The sequence below is a fragment of the Chenopodium quinoa genome, unplaced genomic scaffold (assembly GCF_001683475.1).
Source record: "Chenopodium quinoa cultivar QQ74 unplaced genomic scaffold, ASM168347v1, whole genome shotgun sequence".
Taxonomy (NCBI): Eukaryota; Viridiplantae; Streptophyta; class Magnoliopsida; order Caryophyllales; family Amaranthaceae; genus Chenopodium; species Chenopodium quinoa.
This window is the reverse complement of record NW_018744369.1, coordinates 1427501-1445747: the sequence shown is the minus strand read 5'-3', so window position 1 is coordinate 1445747 and position 18247 is coordinate 1427501. Positions and strand designations below refer to the sequence as shown.

Here is an 18247-nt window from a genome sequence, read left to right as displayed (position 1 = left end):
TGGCGCCTGGTCAGATGTTTCACTAATGAGCACCCTTTGGGAGGAGCCGTCTGAGTTTGATATCATAGCAGTCTTTTTTGTTCTGGCCATCACGTTCTGCATAGACACAGATACAGTCGGACTTTGTATAAAGGGCAAAGATGGGTCCAGAAAAGGGCAGGCGGCACTCCTAGTCCTAGATTCAGCCGTCCCCGGTGACCGGCTGATCACTAACTTAGGTCGTGTCGTGTGCTTCCGTGGTGCCATTTCAAAAAATAAAAAGAAAATTAAGAGTAAGAGAACTGAGTTACCTGAACGAGTGACGGTTGATGAAGTTCTGGAAATCCGGTGCAGTCGGCTTGTCAGAACAGGCGGTAGGCAGAAAAGGTCCGAAATGTCAGAGCAAGTTCAGGGGTCCGAATGTTCTCGCAAAGTTCTCAAATGTGAAAATGACCGAAGTCAGCACTTCCTTATATAGGCAAAGTGAGAAGGCGAAGGGTCGCTTCCAAATTCAAAATTTGGGCGGGAAAATCTCTCGGCCGTTTGCAAGGTGACACCTGTAGCAGGCCGTCGCCTGTCACCGTGCGACACCTGTCACAGGCGACACGTGACCAGTCACGTGCCACCTGTGAGGGGCAAATGATTAGGGGATTTTTATCCACCAATCACCGTCTGACAAGTGGACCAACCAGGTTCCGCCACGTGTCCTTCACGAAGGCCAATAGGAGCCTGCCACGTGTCAATCACAGATACGTCCTCTACGGACCAATCGAGGCACGCCACGTGTCCACCCATGCCAAATGGGAAAACCGGCCAACAAGGCCCAATCCTGTCTAGAGGCCCGGTCAGCCCTAGGTTTACCCTAAACCTAGAGAGTGGCACGCATCTCAAGACTATAAATACTTAATTAATCCTCATTAATCAAGAAATCAAGAAAAGAGGAAGCAATTGAGAGGCAATTGATCAAGCAATTAATCTCCCCTGAAGAGCAGAGAAGAACAGAAACATTACGGAACACTAATAACCGGCTAATCTCGCTAACAAAGCAGATTACCAACATTAAACACTCTCACCTAGAGAGGTCTTATTACTTTAATTTCCGTATTAATTACTCCTTAATCAGGTACTAACTTGACCGTTGGAGGCGGAGCTCTCAGGAGTCTCCGTTATTTTGCAGGTACAGGCGTCCGGTTCCAGTCTCGGAATTGTAACTCTCCCGCAGGACATCAGAAAACCCCGAAACAGATGCCATCTCAGAAGTACTCTCCCCACAGACGGCGCCAAATGTTTCGGGTTTTCTGATGTCCTGCGGGAGAGTTACAATTCTGAGACTGGAACCGGACGCCTGTACCTGCAAAACAAACGGATGCTCCGGATGATTGGAGATCCGCCTCCGACGGTCAAGTTAGTACTTGATTAAGGAGTAATTAATGCGGAAATTAAAGTGATTGGGTCTCTCTAGGTGAGAGTGTTTAATGTGAGTAATCTGCTTTTTTAGCGTGTTCAGCATGTAATCTCCCTTAATGAGGATTAAGGGAGGTATTTATAACCTTGGGAAACGTGCCAATCTAGGTTTAGGTTAACCTTGGGCTGATTGGGCTTCCCTCGGAAGTTGGGCCTAGGTGGCCGGTTATCCCAGGTGTCATGGGAAGGACACGTGTCGTGTCGTAATTGGTCCATGGTGGACGGATCATTGCTTGACACGTGGCAGGCTCCTATTGGCCCATGTGACGGACACATGGCGGAACCTGATTGGTCCACTTGTCAGATGGTGATTGGTGGGGAAAAATCCCCTAATCAAAAGGCATCATACTTTTAATCATACTTAGTATTAAAGTTACCCTAGACATGATACTAGGAATCATAATAACAATCTAAACATGATTTCTACAGCATAACATCAATTAAAAACCATTAAAGTACTTACTTTGATGCCTCGTACCTCTTTCTAATAACAAAATACACACGTTAGTAACTTCAAGGAAAATAATAAACAAAACAATTAAATTAAATAATTGAAAGAGAGATTTGGGACCAAACCCTCAGAAATTAAACCTTTCACGTCTAGGGCGAAGACAACTTCGAACTTGGCTAGGTGTTTCTAAATCTAATGAATGCGGAATTTTGTATTTGAGAGAAACTAGTTTAGAAAAGAGAGAGAGAGAGTAATCAAGAGAATCTTGATGAGAGTTGGTTGTTGATGAAAACTCGTTATCGAAAACGGAGTTTTTAATACGTTATTTATAGAGAAATCAGCCAAAAAGATAAAATATCAAAACAGAGTTCTGGCGCACCTAAAACGATGTTGGCGCCAACGCTGGCTATTGGCGCCAGACGCCAACATTAGCGCCAGGCGCTACAGCTGGCGTTTGGCGTTGATATGGAAATTCACGCGTTTTCTTAAAATCAGATAAAAATTGCCGTACAGGAGGATAAAATTGTATCTTCCCTCAAAAATGCTCTTTGATTTTAATTAAAACTCTGAAAAGTCAACAAAAGTCAATTTATCAATGCTAATTAAATTAGGAATGAAAAAGAACCTTCTAGAAAAATCTAAAAGACTAAAACTATTCCTAATTGCATTAGGAATGATAAATGTATATTAGGCCCTCCTCTAGATCATTGGGCCGCATATAAGGCTCAAACCGGGCCCAGTTCAGTAAATTGGCCATAACTTCCTCAATATTCATCGGAATTGGACTTATAATATATCGTTGGAAAACTCTTGTCAAGCTCCATCCAACTACACTATTAACAGACCCATATCATGGACCAACCAAACTGGATTGACTGTTTTCTTAAAATAAGTTTTCAAAAATAGGGAGAAGAGAAAATAAATTAAAACTATCCGCAACACTAGACTTTCCACACTTTCACTTTATTCGATTATGATTCGACGTGAAAGGTACTCTTCACCGGTTTTGGTTTTGGGGAGACACAAATGGGTGTCTACAAATATGAAGCCTAAATCAATCTACATTTATCAAGGGACCAAGTCTTGAAGTCAACCAACTACTTTCTAGAATCAAGGAAGTCATCCTTATCTTCCTCAACCGATTTATGCCACCGAAAGACCTCTATAAAGGGGGCAATGACCAACCATAAGGACAGATTATTCACACTATATTCCAAGTACAAATAGCCATGCATAAATAATACATTACAAAATACATCATCAAAAGATACATCATAAGGCTATGTTCGACGATCCAAGCAATGACATGGCTCATCCGATTGTTCTACAAGTTGCAATGACAACTAATGTTCATAAATCTTCTCAATAGTTATAATGTATACTTTATCTCTAGTTTTTACGTATTTCTTTATCATCTACGGTCTTAGTCATCCGAATAATCATTGTATTTGTATTAATAATGGTTATAACACCTATATCACAGTGAACTAATGCACAAGTAGCCATCCGCGATTTTTACCCACCTTTATTACAGTTTTTATTTTCATTGTTTATCTTTCACAATCCTTTTAATTTAGTTATCGGCATTCCAACCAAAAATCTTCTCTTTAGAGTAAACAACAACTCTACAAAATCGCAAACTCAAACTCCTTATGAATATGCATGTTGAGTTATTAACCACGTAGGCTCCTCCTAGTAACCCCCTCTCACACTTATCGTACAAAGAACTACGAGTACATGAAAATCTTTCTCTTTCCTCCGTCATCGTTTCATTCAAATTCCCAAAACCTCAAACCTCACCAACAATGGCGGCGAGACTATTAACTCAACTCCGCCACCACTTCACCACCGCAAATCGCCACCATTTTCTCTCTCCTCAACTTCTCCGACCAATTTCATCGGCCGGACTTTTCTTCCGGCGTTCCTCTGATGTCGCCCAACCTCTGCCGAAAGATCTCACAACCTCCGAAGAAACCCTTCCTCCAACTCTCAGTAAACCTAAAATTAGCTTCAATGGAGCTAAGGATTCAGTCAAGTCGTCCTTGAATGAGGGTGAACTTGCGAAATTCTCCGCCATTGCTGAAACCTGGTGCGATTTCCTAACTTTTCGATTAAATTATTGGTTAGAATAGTAATGGATGTTTTATTCTGCTTTGAAACTTGTAAATTGATGGCATTGTAAATCTGTGATGATATGATTGATGATTTGATTGTAGTATAGTGGAGAATTGATTGCCAATTTCTGATTTCATGAAATACTTTAAATTAACATGATATTATGCTAAATTGATGGTTTTATTGCACACTATTTGATGAGTTTGATCGATTAGGATGTTTTGGCATTGCCATATTTACCTTGATAATTTGGTACAATACCATGGTGCATTATCTATCTGCTTACAGTTGGTGAGAATGGGGCCGCTCTCCTTGCTAAGGTTCGGGGTTTTGCAATGTGATTATTTGAACGATATATTGCGAAATATATAAACAATTAAGTTTCTGTTTGTAGGTAACTAGTGAGCTAACATGTAGGATTTTTTGAGCAGGGTTAATACGGATAAGAAGGTTGTCCCCTCTTTCGAACATGAGTTTTGATTCTTAGGTTCAGTTTGTTTTAACGAAAAACAACTATTTAGGAAACAGATTTTTCATGGAAAATAATTTTTAAGGGAAAACACACTTGTAAAATAGTTATCCTTTGTTTCCTAGCAAGAAAAATTATATAGGAAGGGGAAGAAAATAGGAGTGGAAGGGAGAAGAAAAAGAGAGGAGAGGTAAGGTATGTAAGGAGTAGGGATAAAAATGTGGCATAACCTTCCTTTTAGAAGGAAAACATTTTACTCTTGGTAAAACTATTTTCCACCTTTGGGAAAATTGTTTTCCATTTTTTAACTAACCAAATAATAGAAAATGAGAAAAATTATTTTTTAGGAAAACGTTTTCCATCAAAACAAACAGAGCCTTAGGGTCTAAATTTGAATTTGCTTTGTTAAACCTTGTACTACAGAGTTGTGACAATCACGTATTCAGTTTCTTGCAGATCACTGGGGATGTTGTTGGTTTCGGTTTGCTTGTTATAATCTTATTACATGTTGTGATGAAGAATGTTGTTTTATTGGGAGGGTTGTAGTATATATATCTTAAGAGTTAGCAAAATTGATGTATTGATTAATGTGAAATTCTCTCTATTTCTCTCAGCATACAGTGTGTGTTAAGTCTTTGAACATCAACAAATCATGTGATTTTATATAACTAAATCATGCATTAAATAATGAGTGGTTTTTGTGATGAACCCTCATGCCGTGCACATATGAGCTGTTCCTCATTCGTGAAGAGGAGAGACATTAACCACTTTAAAAGCTTGAGGAGCCCCCCTTTTAGGTTTGTAATGATTTTGAACTCTCCTCGTTGGGTTGCCTAGCCCGTTTTCATATTCTCTTAGAAGTTAAATTTGTCATCTGTCTTACTATTTTATCCTATATACTTGTGTCTATACAATATTATGTATAGCAGGCTTGCAGCTATTTGCTCCATGTCTGTCAACATAATATGATTGGTCTATAAGTCTCTTTGGTAATGAGTTTTCTGTTTATTACTTTTCTAACTACTTTGTATAAGAAAGATTGGTCTTCTTCCTTTTGCGATGAATAACTAAGGAAATCTTGATCTCCGAAAGCCCTTTCCTTCCTTCGTTGAGCCTTTCTCTTAATGATTAGAAGAAGCTTTATTTTACCTGAACTTGGCATATATTTAAAGCATGATTTTATACTAGTTAAGATTGATCCATGAGGGTAATAATTTTTAAAGATAATATCTTTGTTGCAATTAGGTGGGATGCTAAAGGACCATTCAAACCGTTGCATGCTTTAAATCCCACAAGGCTTGCTTTCATACGTTCAACGCTTTGCCATCATTTCAGGTTTAATAATTTCCTTTGAAATTGCATATTTTCTGTGTTGCTGCTCTGCTTTCTGATTTTCTCCTTGCTCAATGTCTATATTAATTTTTCCTGGATAATTTGTTCGATAAATAAGAGATAAAAGTAAGAGGTAGAAATAAAAAAGTGGAGCTAATACACCATAATTTTCATGTGATTTTTGTCTGAAATGGTTAATGCAGAATCATAATTTGCTTTGATGCCTTCATTGAAGGAGAGGTTAAACTGGATTCCTTTTCTTCTTTTGGGTTTGTTTACTTGATTCAGAAAAGATCCAAACTGTGCTAGGCCATTTGAAGGTCTGAAATTTGTTGATGTTGGCTGTGGAGGAGGAATATTATCAGAGGTATATTATGCTTCAGTATCGTGCTCGTTCTTTTGTTATACCTACTACAAGTTTGCTGCTTATTATATTTTTTTGTGTGTTGGTGGGGGGGGGGGGATAGGTACTATTCTTATGCAGAGAGAATGCTGTGGGTGGGGTTACGGGGAGAGTGTATAACTAGGTGAGCAGTTAGAGTTCCAGACTTCAAGTAGACCTTGAAATTTTTTGTTGCTACTCTACTTTAAATTTTCATGACCATAAATATAAAAAAAAAAAAAAAAAATAGGTTTAGTATTTTTTTTTTTAAAAATGGTTTTTTTTTTTTTTTTTTTTTTGTCTTTTTTCCCTCTATTAAATGAGTAATTATATCTGATTTTATAATATAGGGACCATAAATATATAGCTGGTCACGGGACATGCTAATACTAATTGCTATTACGAAAAATTGGAGTAAAGGATTTAATATTAAAAAATTTGTTGTATTCTATCTTCTTGATTTGTATTCTTTTAAGCATTTAAAATCTATACGCGCCTTTTAATAATGCTAAGACAATAATGCCATTTTTTAATATCAATTCAACAAATGAGATCATATTATGATATCAATAATCCCTCCATCTCATTTAAAACACAACATTTTCTCTATTTATCATAAATGAAGCAAGCATCTGCTTTGCTCGTATGCTTTTGTCTTAAATTTATCAAAAATGAAGCAAGCTGCTGGTTTCCGCAAATTTTGTTTTCTGCTAGTTATATATCATTTTTACTTGGTTAAATTATGACAATATGTTCTTCATACAGCCCTTGGCACGAATGGGAGCTACAGTGACTGGAGTTGATGCAGTGGATAAAAATATTAAAATTGCTCGCCTTCATGCTGTATGTTCTCTTTTCGGTCAAATGCGGAAGTGAAAGTTTTTTTTTTTTTTTTTTTTTTTTTTTTTTTTTTTTTTTTTAAATAATTTCTTTTTCCCTTTGCATATAGTGTTTTGGCTTGCTAATAGATGTGTCTTGATTTTCTTGCAACATCTGAATGTATAGAATTGCCTTGGCCTTTATCCCTTTCTACTTTTTCTTAGACTTCCAGTTTTTTCTCTTTGAATGACATGGGTAATATTGTTGCATGCAAACACTTGATAGAATGACATTACCTGTTTGAGCATTTAGTAATGAATTAGCCCTAAGGGGGAGGGGTAGTGTAGACCATGCATAATTAGTTGCTAGAATAGACTTGAAGAAGGAAGTCAATTTATTAGAATGAGAATGCTGAGGAATTTAGTGAGAGTCTGAGAGAAATGAGTTGAAGAATATTGTTGAGGATTTATTTTAATTTTATTTCACACTTTGGGAGGAACAATCTTAAACACCAATGACTGGTGTCCTCCCTTAGCAAACAACTCTCCCCATAAATAATCTCTTTTATCTTCCTTCACTCCAAAACAAAAGAAATATCTTATAAACTTCTCAAGATGCTTAGAAACACCAAAAGGAAACCTCTAATGAGAGTAGTATTACAAACGGAATTGAACAAGATTATTGTGTTCTCCTGAATATATGCTGTCTTCTGTGGGTCCTGTCCATCAACTGGCTAAATCTTCTGGTGTCATAGTGTCAGTGATGGATTAGAGCTGCAGTGGTCAAATGTATGGTAACTGTATGCCTCAAGTATTCATTACTCCCTCATCCCCCATTTGGTTGTCACACTTTCCATTTACTTCCGGCCCAATTATTTATTTCCTGTGTTCCCGCTACAAAAAGTTAGGGTCCCACGCTCTTACTACTATAACAACAACAACAACAACAAAGCCTTAGTCCCAAAATGATTTGGGGTCGGCTAGCATGAATCGTCATAAGGAATCGTACAACCATTTACTAAATAATACAAAAAAAAAAAAAACAAAGCCTTAGTTTCACATTCTCACTCATTGAAATAAATAACCATCTACTATTTCCAATCACACCTACTTTTCTATGAATTGATAAGCCAAAGACAACTTATTACCTTCAACTTTGTGCAAACATTCTTGCAATTATTTGACTAGGAATGGAGGGAGTATATATCATCATGAGCTTATCAGTTCAGTGAAGAGTTTAATTATGATTTATCATTTTATTTAGTTTAGTTGTGTAGGCTAATTACTGTATTTAATTTCAGTCAGATGTACTGGGCTCACAGTTGTGAATTGACTGAGAATTAATTAAAAAAAAAAAAAACTTGTCATTGCAGGGTAAAGCTGCTAATCACATGTGCTGCTCTTTGTTTCTCTGCTACTTTCCTCTTATTTTGTTTGTTTTTTGACATTATTGTAAACACAGGAGTCTGATCCAGCCACTTCATCCATTGAATATCTTTGCACAACAGCTGGTATGCCTTGATCTTTTCTACTTGCTATGTTAAATCACTATTATATGGTTATTGAGCATCAATCCCATACTATCATACTTCTTTTGCTTCTGTCTTATATGTATCTTCAGTTGGCTAGTGAATGACTCAGGTTTTTTTCCTGCTTGTTAATTATTCTTTTCAATGGATGTGTGATTTTGTATCTAGCTGCTGACTTGCTGTTTAGGTTTTACGGTTTACGTAATAATTGTAGCTTACATATTTCAGTTGATATGCTTTCAAAGATCTTGTTCTACTTGAATATCATTCCCAGACTTAATTGAACCTTTGAAGGTTTCGTATTGGAAAATGTCTGATGCATTGCTTATTTGCCGGAAAAGACTCGAAAAATCACATAAACAGAGTCATAAAGTTCGGCCTTATCTTTATGAAGTCAACCATCAACAACATCATCATAACCCTGCTCTTGATAACACAAGATTGTTTTGGATTGATCTATTGAAACGAACTGAATAATTTGATTATAAATCTACATGCCTTGCCAGATTGGTTCTTCCATATGCTGCTAATTTCTTAACGATTAGCATTATGAACTGACATAGCCTGACAGATTTAATGGTGATATTTTTATGCTAAAAGAAGCTGATTATGATTGATATACCGGAAATGTGAACAAGTAACTGATATTCACAAGCTTTTGAGAAGTATTGTAATGGACTAACAATTTACTGATTAAACTCACGCCAAGAGGACATAAAAATAAAGAGAGAAGATCGAATCTTTGATTGAATATACTGAAAACGGTGTTTGTACAAGCTAGAAACTTTAGGATGCCAATCTCTATTAGTGAGTTTAGCTCACAACTCTCCAAATAGTGACTCAAGGATTCACTCCCAAATTCTGCCTACCTTTTCCTTTCCCTTCTCTCCCTATCTATACTAGGCTATAAACCATTATCCTAAAAAAACTAGACTACCCATATTGCCCCTCCTTAGGTTAGTTTATTATAAAATACAAAATAACTAAAAGAGAACTCTCATTAACATTCATAATAATTCTCTCTATCTCCAACTAGCTTTATTTATAGAGCTCTTCCTCTAACTAACTGGCTTATTACCCAATCCACTAGATCATAATGCAACTACCTAAACTCCACTCCTTTTAATACCCATAGCAGCTAGGATGCCTTTAGATAATGAATGCGGTTAAGTGAAGCATATGGAGGGAGGTCAAGTAAAGATTATGATGTGTTGGTGTTTGAGAGTTCTTAAAGATTTTGATCATGATACAACTTTGTAAAGCTTGAATTTTGGTGTAACTGTGTAAGTATTGAGTTTAGTGATGAATAAAGTTGTTCTGGATCCCTTAAAAAAAAAAAAGAAAAGAAAAGTTGTTCTGGTTCACAAACCTGGTTTCTTGGTCAAAAGCCTTGACTTAAGATATGGGCATGATTATTTATTTATTATTATTATTATTATTTTTTTATGTTTGAAGAATAGAGTGATGTACTGATACACATTATACTTTTCAAATCAACTGTCTTTGTGTATGTTAACTTACACATCTGAAGTAATACAAAGTAACTCAACACTTCATTGAATAAAGTGATTATGATGTTCAATTACATTTGAGGTTAAGACGTTTAGTTGTAGGTGAAGTTTGGAAAGTGCTTTATTATGTGTCGAAAATGTTAAATTACTAAGGGATCATCATGGATAGGATACAGATATTCGAATCCAAAAATTTCTATATTCGATATCCTTATCCGATCCAAAATTTTCAAATATCCTGGGAAATGGGCTTTGCTAGGCGAGGATCAGTCACCTATGGAAGGCACGTGCCTCGTGCGCCTCAAAGTGCCTTTGGTAAGGCGCGCCTTTGCGCCTCAAGGAAAATAACTAAGATTTAAGTTATAAATTGAAGAATGATGGACATTTTTTCAAATTCAGATTACCTTAGCTTTAAATATATCATTATTTAATTTATCATGAATCTATTTAATTGGTATTAAGTACTATCAAAGTAAAAAATAATTTGAAATAAAATATATAAATACATGCGCCTTGCATACAAAAGGCGCGCGCCTTCGCCTTGCGCCTCGTGCCTAGGCTGCAAGAGCCATTTGCGCCTTTGTGCGCCTTGCGCCTTTTAAAACTAAGATATCCGTAAGTTTTTGGATTGGATGGTTGATCACTTTAATAATAGAAAATTTTGACTTTTGGTACCTCGAAAATGGGCTTTATTGACTTTTGATACCCATCTAAAATTTTATTTTATTTTGGTACCTATCAAAGTTCAAAATTATAGCTTTTGGTACCTCTGTCTAACTTCTGTTACAGTTTTCGTTAGGGGGGCCCATCCATTGTCCTGCCACCTTCTCTCCCCGCTCCCCGTGCCGGTGCTGGCGACCCCACCCCCCTCTCCAAACACTAGCCTGCAACAATCCGCACCACAACAGCCACTCCTCGCACCCTCACAACACTACAGCAGCCGCACCAACCACCATTGCCGTCCATATACAGCAACCGTATAATTCCGGCCAACTTCAAACCGCCGGTTAGCAAAAGCAGCAGCAATTTGGACCCAAATTAGGGCTTTTTAATGCTGTATTACTGCCAAATGATGCCGCTTTTGTTGCTGGAGTTTGCGGGTTGCCGGGGTTTGCAGTGAGGTTGGAATTGCTGTGTGCTGGAGTTGCGGTGAAAGCTGCCGTTGTTGCAGTGACTGGAGTTGCGGTGAAGGCGGCTGATTTTGCGGTTGCTGGAGTAGTGGTTGATGGAGTTGGGTGGTGTCACGGAAGCAAGAGTGGTAAAGGGAAGGTCGGCGCCAGGGGAACGTTTGGGCATCGACAGTCGTCATGGGGAGGGGGAAGGGTGGCTGACGGGGAGGGGTGGCAGTGGCTGTGAGATTTTTTTTAGTTTTTTTTTTAATAAATTAAATTATTAATTAATTAGATAATGGGCCCCACTTAACGGAACACTAATGGATTTTGTTAATTGGTACCAAAATCTACATTTTGTAACTTTGATAGGTTACCAAAATAAAATAAAATAAAATATTTGATGGGTATCAAAAGTCAATAGAAGCCTTTTCGAGGTACCAAAAGTCAAAATTTTTATGGTTTAAATATTATTTTAATAGCAAATTGATTTTTGTAAAGGCAATATATTACATTAAACTATTTGTTTTATTTTATGTTGTATACCCAACAGAATTTTTTTTTTTTTTTTTTTTTAATAAATGAACAAAGAGAAAAATAAAATACAATAGGAATTTCAAAAGTGCAATTAATTTTTACAAATTACCCACCAATGTGCTACTTGCTACTAATTTAATTATACAACCAATGCTAATTCCTACTCCATCCGTCCCATAATATAGTTCCTGCTTTCTATTTTAGAGATCCAAAATGTTGTTCCTGTTTCTATTTTTAGATAGTATGTAAAGACTATTATACCCTCACATTTTTTAGTATTATTCATTGTACTTTCTAAATTATCCTTGAATTTTGCACATGCCATGTACTTTTTCCATTTTCTCTCTCTAACTTTTGTCTATAGTTGTACTTTTCACTTTTATTAATGTATTTCATATGCTCTCTCTTCCGATTTCTTAAATACCATGAAAAAACACAAATAGGAACTATATTATGGGACGGAGGGAGTACAAAGATAATATCCACCAAGTTAAGAATCTTAAGAAGAATGAGCGTGGAGGAGGTGGTGAATGGTGGCACCCAACCACCCAAGATCCTCATTGTATTGGTTTTACTTGACATGGGTGCTTGATGATCAAAGGATGCGTTGGTGGAGCCACTGTGATAGAGGAGGGAAGCCGCCATCCAGTAGATTGCTCACGACCTATGTTAATTAAAGGGAGCTTCGCCCCTGTGTCTTACAACTTGTCTAACGAACCTTTGGAGATAAGAGAGAGAGAGAGAGAGAGAGAGAGAGAGAGAGAGAGAGAGAGAGGCATTGAGGAGGAGAACTGATGGATAAAGAGAGGGGCAGTGAGGGGGAGATAGGAGAGAGAGAGGATACACAGAGGAGAGAGAGAGAGAGAGAGAGAGGCAGTAAGGGTTATAAAATGAAATCAGGGTTTGGGATTTTGGGAGTAAATAAATTCTAAAGAGTAATTGTATGTTTGAAACCGTGAAATAAAAATGAAATAATTATTTGGATATCGGATCGAATATCTGATATCTGATTTTCGGATATCTAAAATTTAATATTTTCAAATAGTTTTGCTCGGCCCTAAAATTACTACTCCCTTCGTCCCATAATATAGTTCTTGTTTGTGTTTTTTTCACGGTATTTAAGAAATAGGAGGAAAAAGTGGATAAAGTACATTAATGAAAGTAAAAAATACAATTATAGACATAAGTTAGACAAAGAAAGTGGAAAAAAGTACAAAACATGTGCAAATTCAAGGATATATATATATATATACTCCCTCCGTCCCATAATATAGTTCCGGTTTTCCTATATATATATATATATATATATATTTGTTTGGAATCTGTGTATTTCCAAGTGGCACACGTAGTTTTGACTTTTAAGACCATAAATACTCATGATACAAATTCACTTTGCAAGGTGTAATTTTTTGTAATCTTGTATAGATGTAATGTCCATATCATTGTAGTTAAACCTCTTGATTTCCATGCAAGACCCAAATTATTGTTGTATAAGTGTATTTTCTAATTATTTACCGGTTTAATTCGCTCATGAACTCAATAAAGAAGATAATGGCCTATTGCATTATTTTATATGTACTGTTTTGTCCTTTTGTATTATTCTGAAATCTGTGCTATGAATTTTGCTCATCTCCTAGATATCTGTGTGTATGTATATGTATTGACAACTTTACTGATTTTTATACAACAGAAAAGTTGGTAGAAGAACAGAGACAGTTTGATGCGGTGCTTGCTTTAGAGGTATGCATAATTTGATGTTTACTTGATTTCTTGTAATTTGTATTTTGTTTCTACATACTTCTTGCCCGAGTGCAAGTTAAGCATTGAATGTTGCAAGGGCTGGTTTTGTTGATGCCTAATTCTGTTAGTATATCTGTCTTAGTCAGTGAGATCGTGGTGATTCCTAAAAAAATGAGAATTTGAGACAAGCTAACTATTTGAATAAGCTTCCCTCAAAAAAAAAAAAAAAAAAAAAAAAAAAAAAAAAAAAAAAAAAAAAAACTATTTGAATAAGCAATTCTAATTGCCAAAGGTAATTAGTGGCAATGTCCTTTTTTTTTCCTAGTAACTTGTCCCGAACTTCTACATAATGTACTTTAGGAAGAAAGCTTTTATAACGAGTGATACACAAGTGGAAAAAATTTAGTCTTGTAAAGACCGTAATTTAATCACCTTATTTCCATTGAAAAATATTCCCTGTGTTTTGTATTAATCGCAATACTTTCCTATTTCATCTGTTTCGTATTAATCGCAACACATCCTTATTTAACAAGGACTCTCTACTATTGTATTATTTGTCTCTTCTTCTAAGGCACTAACCATTTGCACAATTATTTTAATATTCCTTCTCCTACCAACCCCATTTAAACAATTTTTTTTTCTTTTTTTTTTTTTTTTTTTTTTTTTTTTTTTTTTTTTTTGCTACTGACAATTAAATATATCCCCACTAAATTTATATATGCACAATTGGTCTTGAACTATAGTTGCACCCCAAAACTTTAACTAGTAGCTAGTAGTTGGCACACCATCAACTATGTATTGGGTGCAACATGTGCTATTAATTACTAGAGATGTGTTAGTTTGAGTGCCAAAAATTACCCATTAGTGGCACGTGCTGCACCCCATTAGTAGTTTGAGCTACTAATTAAAGTTCGGGATGCTTGGTGAACCCAAGCTATAGTTTATGGTGTTAACCCAATGTTACCTCCATTACATATTATTTGCAATAATTGTCTTGGTTCATTCTTCAAGGCAAACTTTCTTAAGGGGTGATTAATATAGTAAGGGGCATGTGATTAAAAAAAGTAGGAGAGAGAAAATTGGGACCAAGTTTTCTTAGAGGCATGTAGATATGTGATTATGAAAACTTGAAAAGTAGAAGAGAGAAAATGAGGACCAAATTCAAATTTTAAGTAGGGGCATGTGAGTAATAAAGTAGGAGCGAGAAAATTTTATGTGGGAATATTTTAGCCAAAACAGTTTTTTTTTTTTTTTTTTCAATAATGTGTAACACCCATTTAGAGCATCACAACCATTAGGATCCCTATAATTTCTCTATTCTCACCTAATTTTAGTCCACATCACTTTCCAATAACTTTATTGGAACATCCACATTGGTGGGAAAATAGGCTCCCCAATTCCCCATTTAACAAAAAATGAAAATGGGGACCTTCTCACCAATGTTATTGCTTTCTCATTTACTTAATGTTTTTGAAAGGTTAACTTGATTGGAAGCCTCCTAAAAATAAGGTGGTCCCAATTTGCACAATAGGTAGCCAAAACCCACTGACCATTCAAAAACGTAAAAATTATAGTTGGTAATAGTTAGGACGGGTCTTGTTACTTTCGAGATTTTTGGTATGGAATGTGATGAAAAGGATTTATCTGTAGGTACACTTATGGCAAAGAGGTTGTGCACTGCAAAGCTCACTTGAGAATTAATATGTAGCCATTCCTGTCTAGTACTTCCTCCGTTAATGGTTAATTGCAATAAAGGAATATTTTATATCTCACAAATAATACCCCTTTGTTGCAATTAACCATCAACGGAGGAAGTATATTATAATTTGTTTTTATTCTTAGTGTTCTGGAATTAATTGCATTGTGTTCTCTTTAGGTGATTGAGCATGTGGCAGATCCTGCTGAATTCTGCAAGTCGCTTGCAGCGTTAACTGTTCCTAATGGAGCTACTATGATTTCAACAATTAATCGTACCATGCGAGCATATGCTACTGCCATAGTTGCTGCAGAATACGTTCTTCACTGGGTATGCCTCTATTGACAATAGGCTTAGTTTCTAGCCTTGTTGATGCTGTGAACAATGGGGCACACCTTGTAGGCTTGTATGCACAAGACCTACACTCGTGTTATTTCTCTTGCTATTGCTGCTTAGGTTGTTGGTAATTCCATGTTTGATTTTCCATATGGGTACACTTCCCTTTTACCTTTATGGTTGTTTAAAATGGCAAGAAGTATTTATTATTAAAAGTTTCATTTGTTACATTTGTCCTGTTCACAGAAATTCAATTGTGGCAACTCATTCTGCACAGTTGTCATTTCCACTCTTTTTATTTGCTCCTTTTCTCTCTTTTTGCCATTGTTTTTTTGTTTTTTTTTTTTTTTCCCCTTTTTTCTTCCTTCTCTGGTAAATAGAAGAGTATAATTTATTAGCTTTTTTCTTTGGCATAGCAAATTGACAAATATCATTAATTGAAGAAGCTGATTGAGGTAATGTCTATTCCATAAGATTATACTAATTATCTAGTGAATCTGACAAATGTCTCTTGAGAAATGGAAATAAGGCTTATATCTTTGCTATAATTTCAGGAAGTAGACTACTAATACTGTTGATTTTTGTGTCAAAAGGTTAGATATGGTCATATGGGTGCTAATACAAAAATTTTGAGAACAGCGATAGGTAATGGTACGCTGTAAGCAGTAGTTTACTTCGTAAAGAAATAAGAGCTAGTTTACTGCTAGTCTGCTACTATAACACATTGATGAGAAGGCAGATAGCTTAAGGGGTAAAAAAAGTTGTTGCAATAGAGAGAAATAAGAGATAAAAGGAAGAACAAGGGACTGTGAAAAAAAATTAGAGAAACTTTAGGAAACAATGGCAATCGGCAAGTTGGCAACTGTGCAACATGCGTGGCCATATATGAAATTTGGAAAGATAAAGAACCTTATGGTCAATGGAGCTTTTAAAAATACCTAAACCTTGCTAGCTTTTTTAAACTTACTCATGGTAAAAAAAAAAAAAGAAGGTATATTATAGAATTCATCTGGCAATGTCAAGCTTAAGTTCGTATAATATTTAATAGCAAATTATTGGATAAGACTAGTCTATACAATTAGGCAGTTATATTCTCCCGAATTCTTTTTAGGCGCCACTCTATTCCCTTGTATGAATTAAACTTTCAAAAGTCACCCCATAAATTGTAAATCGCTACATGTTAAGCTTAGAAGTACTGTATATGAAACGTGATCCTTAGTCTTCACAATAGAGGTTAGAAAACCGTTGAACTGAGCTAGTTGAAATTGAATTTCCTTGTCTCAAGCTCTGGCTCATTGACCTTATTATGTTTCACATGGAGTAAGACTATGCCTTACAAGACTTTGATATCCTTTTTGGGTCAAGCTCTGTACAGCCTGGTCTTGATGAGCTGAAGACACTTTATTGGTGTCTGCTTGAAGATTTAGGAGCATGCTTAGAAGTTAGAATTACTGTCAGATCAAATTGTGTGACTCAAGAAGGATGATTACATTTGAAGAGATGAGGTCTATGAAAATAGGAAAATATAGCCTCTAATGACTTTGTATATAGTCGATGAAACTACGATGCTATGTAGCCAAGCATTTTATCAAGTAATTAGCTAGTGTCACCTAGCATTGAGCTTTTTGCAATCGATGCTACTATAAATCTGCCCAGTTTGTTTGTTTGTTTGTTTGTTTTTTCTCTTGTTCAAAACTTTTATGTTCCCTTTGAATTCTGAATTCCCTCTTGAGTTGGAGTTTGATTTGATATATCTTGTTTTTTGTGTTTAATCCATGTTATGAATGAAAATTAGATGTTGTGGCAAACTTCAGATGTTATGCTTACTAATTTACTATTATGTGTATTGACCTGGACTTATGCTTTGCAGCTTCCAAAAGGTACACATGAATGGTCAAAGTTTCTTACCCCTGAGGAACTTGTCTTGATCCTTAAACGAACTTCTGTTACTGTAAGTTGAATGATAGGTCTAATAATCATATAATTTTACCATCCTGATCCTCTCCATTTTCCTGGCATGAGTGTTAGTATTTTCCCTCTTCCTTACCTTTTTTTTGCCCGTGGTAACCCTGATATTGTATGATGTTGTGTTCATTCCAGGTCCAAGAGATGGCTGGTTTTGTGTACAATCCGCTGTCTGGGAAATGGCTTCTATCGGATGATATAGGTGTAAATTTCATTGCATATGGAACTAAAAGCTCCGAAGAATAGCGATATAACAGAGGTTCTTTGTTTTCCTGTTCTTGAATTGAATGAAAGATAATTATGCCATAGTAATACCATAGAGTTTTGTTTTTGGCCGAGCTAGAAAATTGCTGATATCCTGACTATAATGGACAGTACTGGTGTAAATATTTTTGCAAGCTGCATAAAGAGGGATTTAGTTTACTTAGCATTATTTAATAAAAAGCTCGCTACATTTTTACCACCTCCTTGTTCTCCTATTATCAAAGTTATTGTTAGACATGTTCAATATTGGAGTTTCATGCTAGCCTGTTGGGGTTTTTGTCTTTAGACTGTTAGACATTGGATCGCTTCATGCACTTCCACTCTTTCTCCTAGTGTAAACAAGAACTATAGAAGACAGTGAATGTGTTGGGAGTTTGGATTGAAGTGCAAATTATATGGAGTATTGCTGTATTCTGATTTCTGATATGGTAAAATGTGATCGTAAGCCATTGTGTATTCTGATACTGTAAAATGGGACTGTAAGCCAGTGTATGTATACGGCTTGTAGGTTCTTCAATCTCAATGCTACTAATATGAAATACTTTTTCCC

The 18247-nt window shown here is 35.9% G+C and overlaps 1 protein-coding gene across 1 annotated transcript; it reads left to right on the top strand.

Annotated features, from left to right (window-relative positions):
- The first annotated feature begins 3537 nt into the window (after positions 1–3537).
- On the top strand, positions 3538–17896 carry LOC110696844 (ubiquinone biosynthesis O-methyltransferase, mitochondrial-like). The gene is made up of 9 exons (XM_021874181.1): positions 3538–3983; positions 5724–5813; positions 6099–6177; positions 6958–7035; positions 8473–8521; positions 13387–13436; positions 15313–15462; positions 17339–17419; positions 17569–17896. Exons 1-9 carry the CDS (start codon positions 3700–3702, stop codon positions 17677–17679), a joined length of 972 nt encoding a protein of 323 aa, XP_021729873.1. The 5' UTR covers positions 3538–3699; the 3' UTR covers positions 17680–17896.
- The last annotated feature ends 351 nt before the right edge of the window (positions 17897–18247 follow it).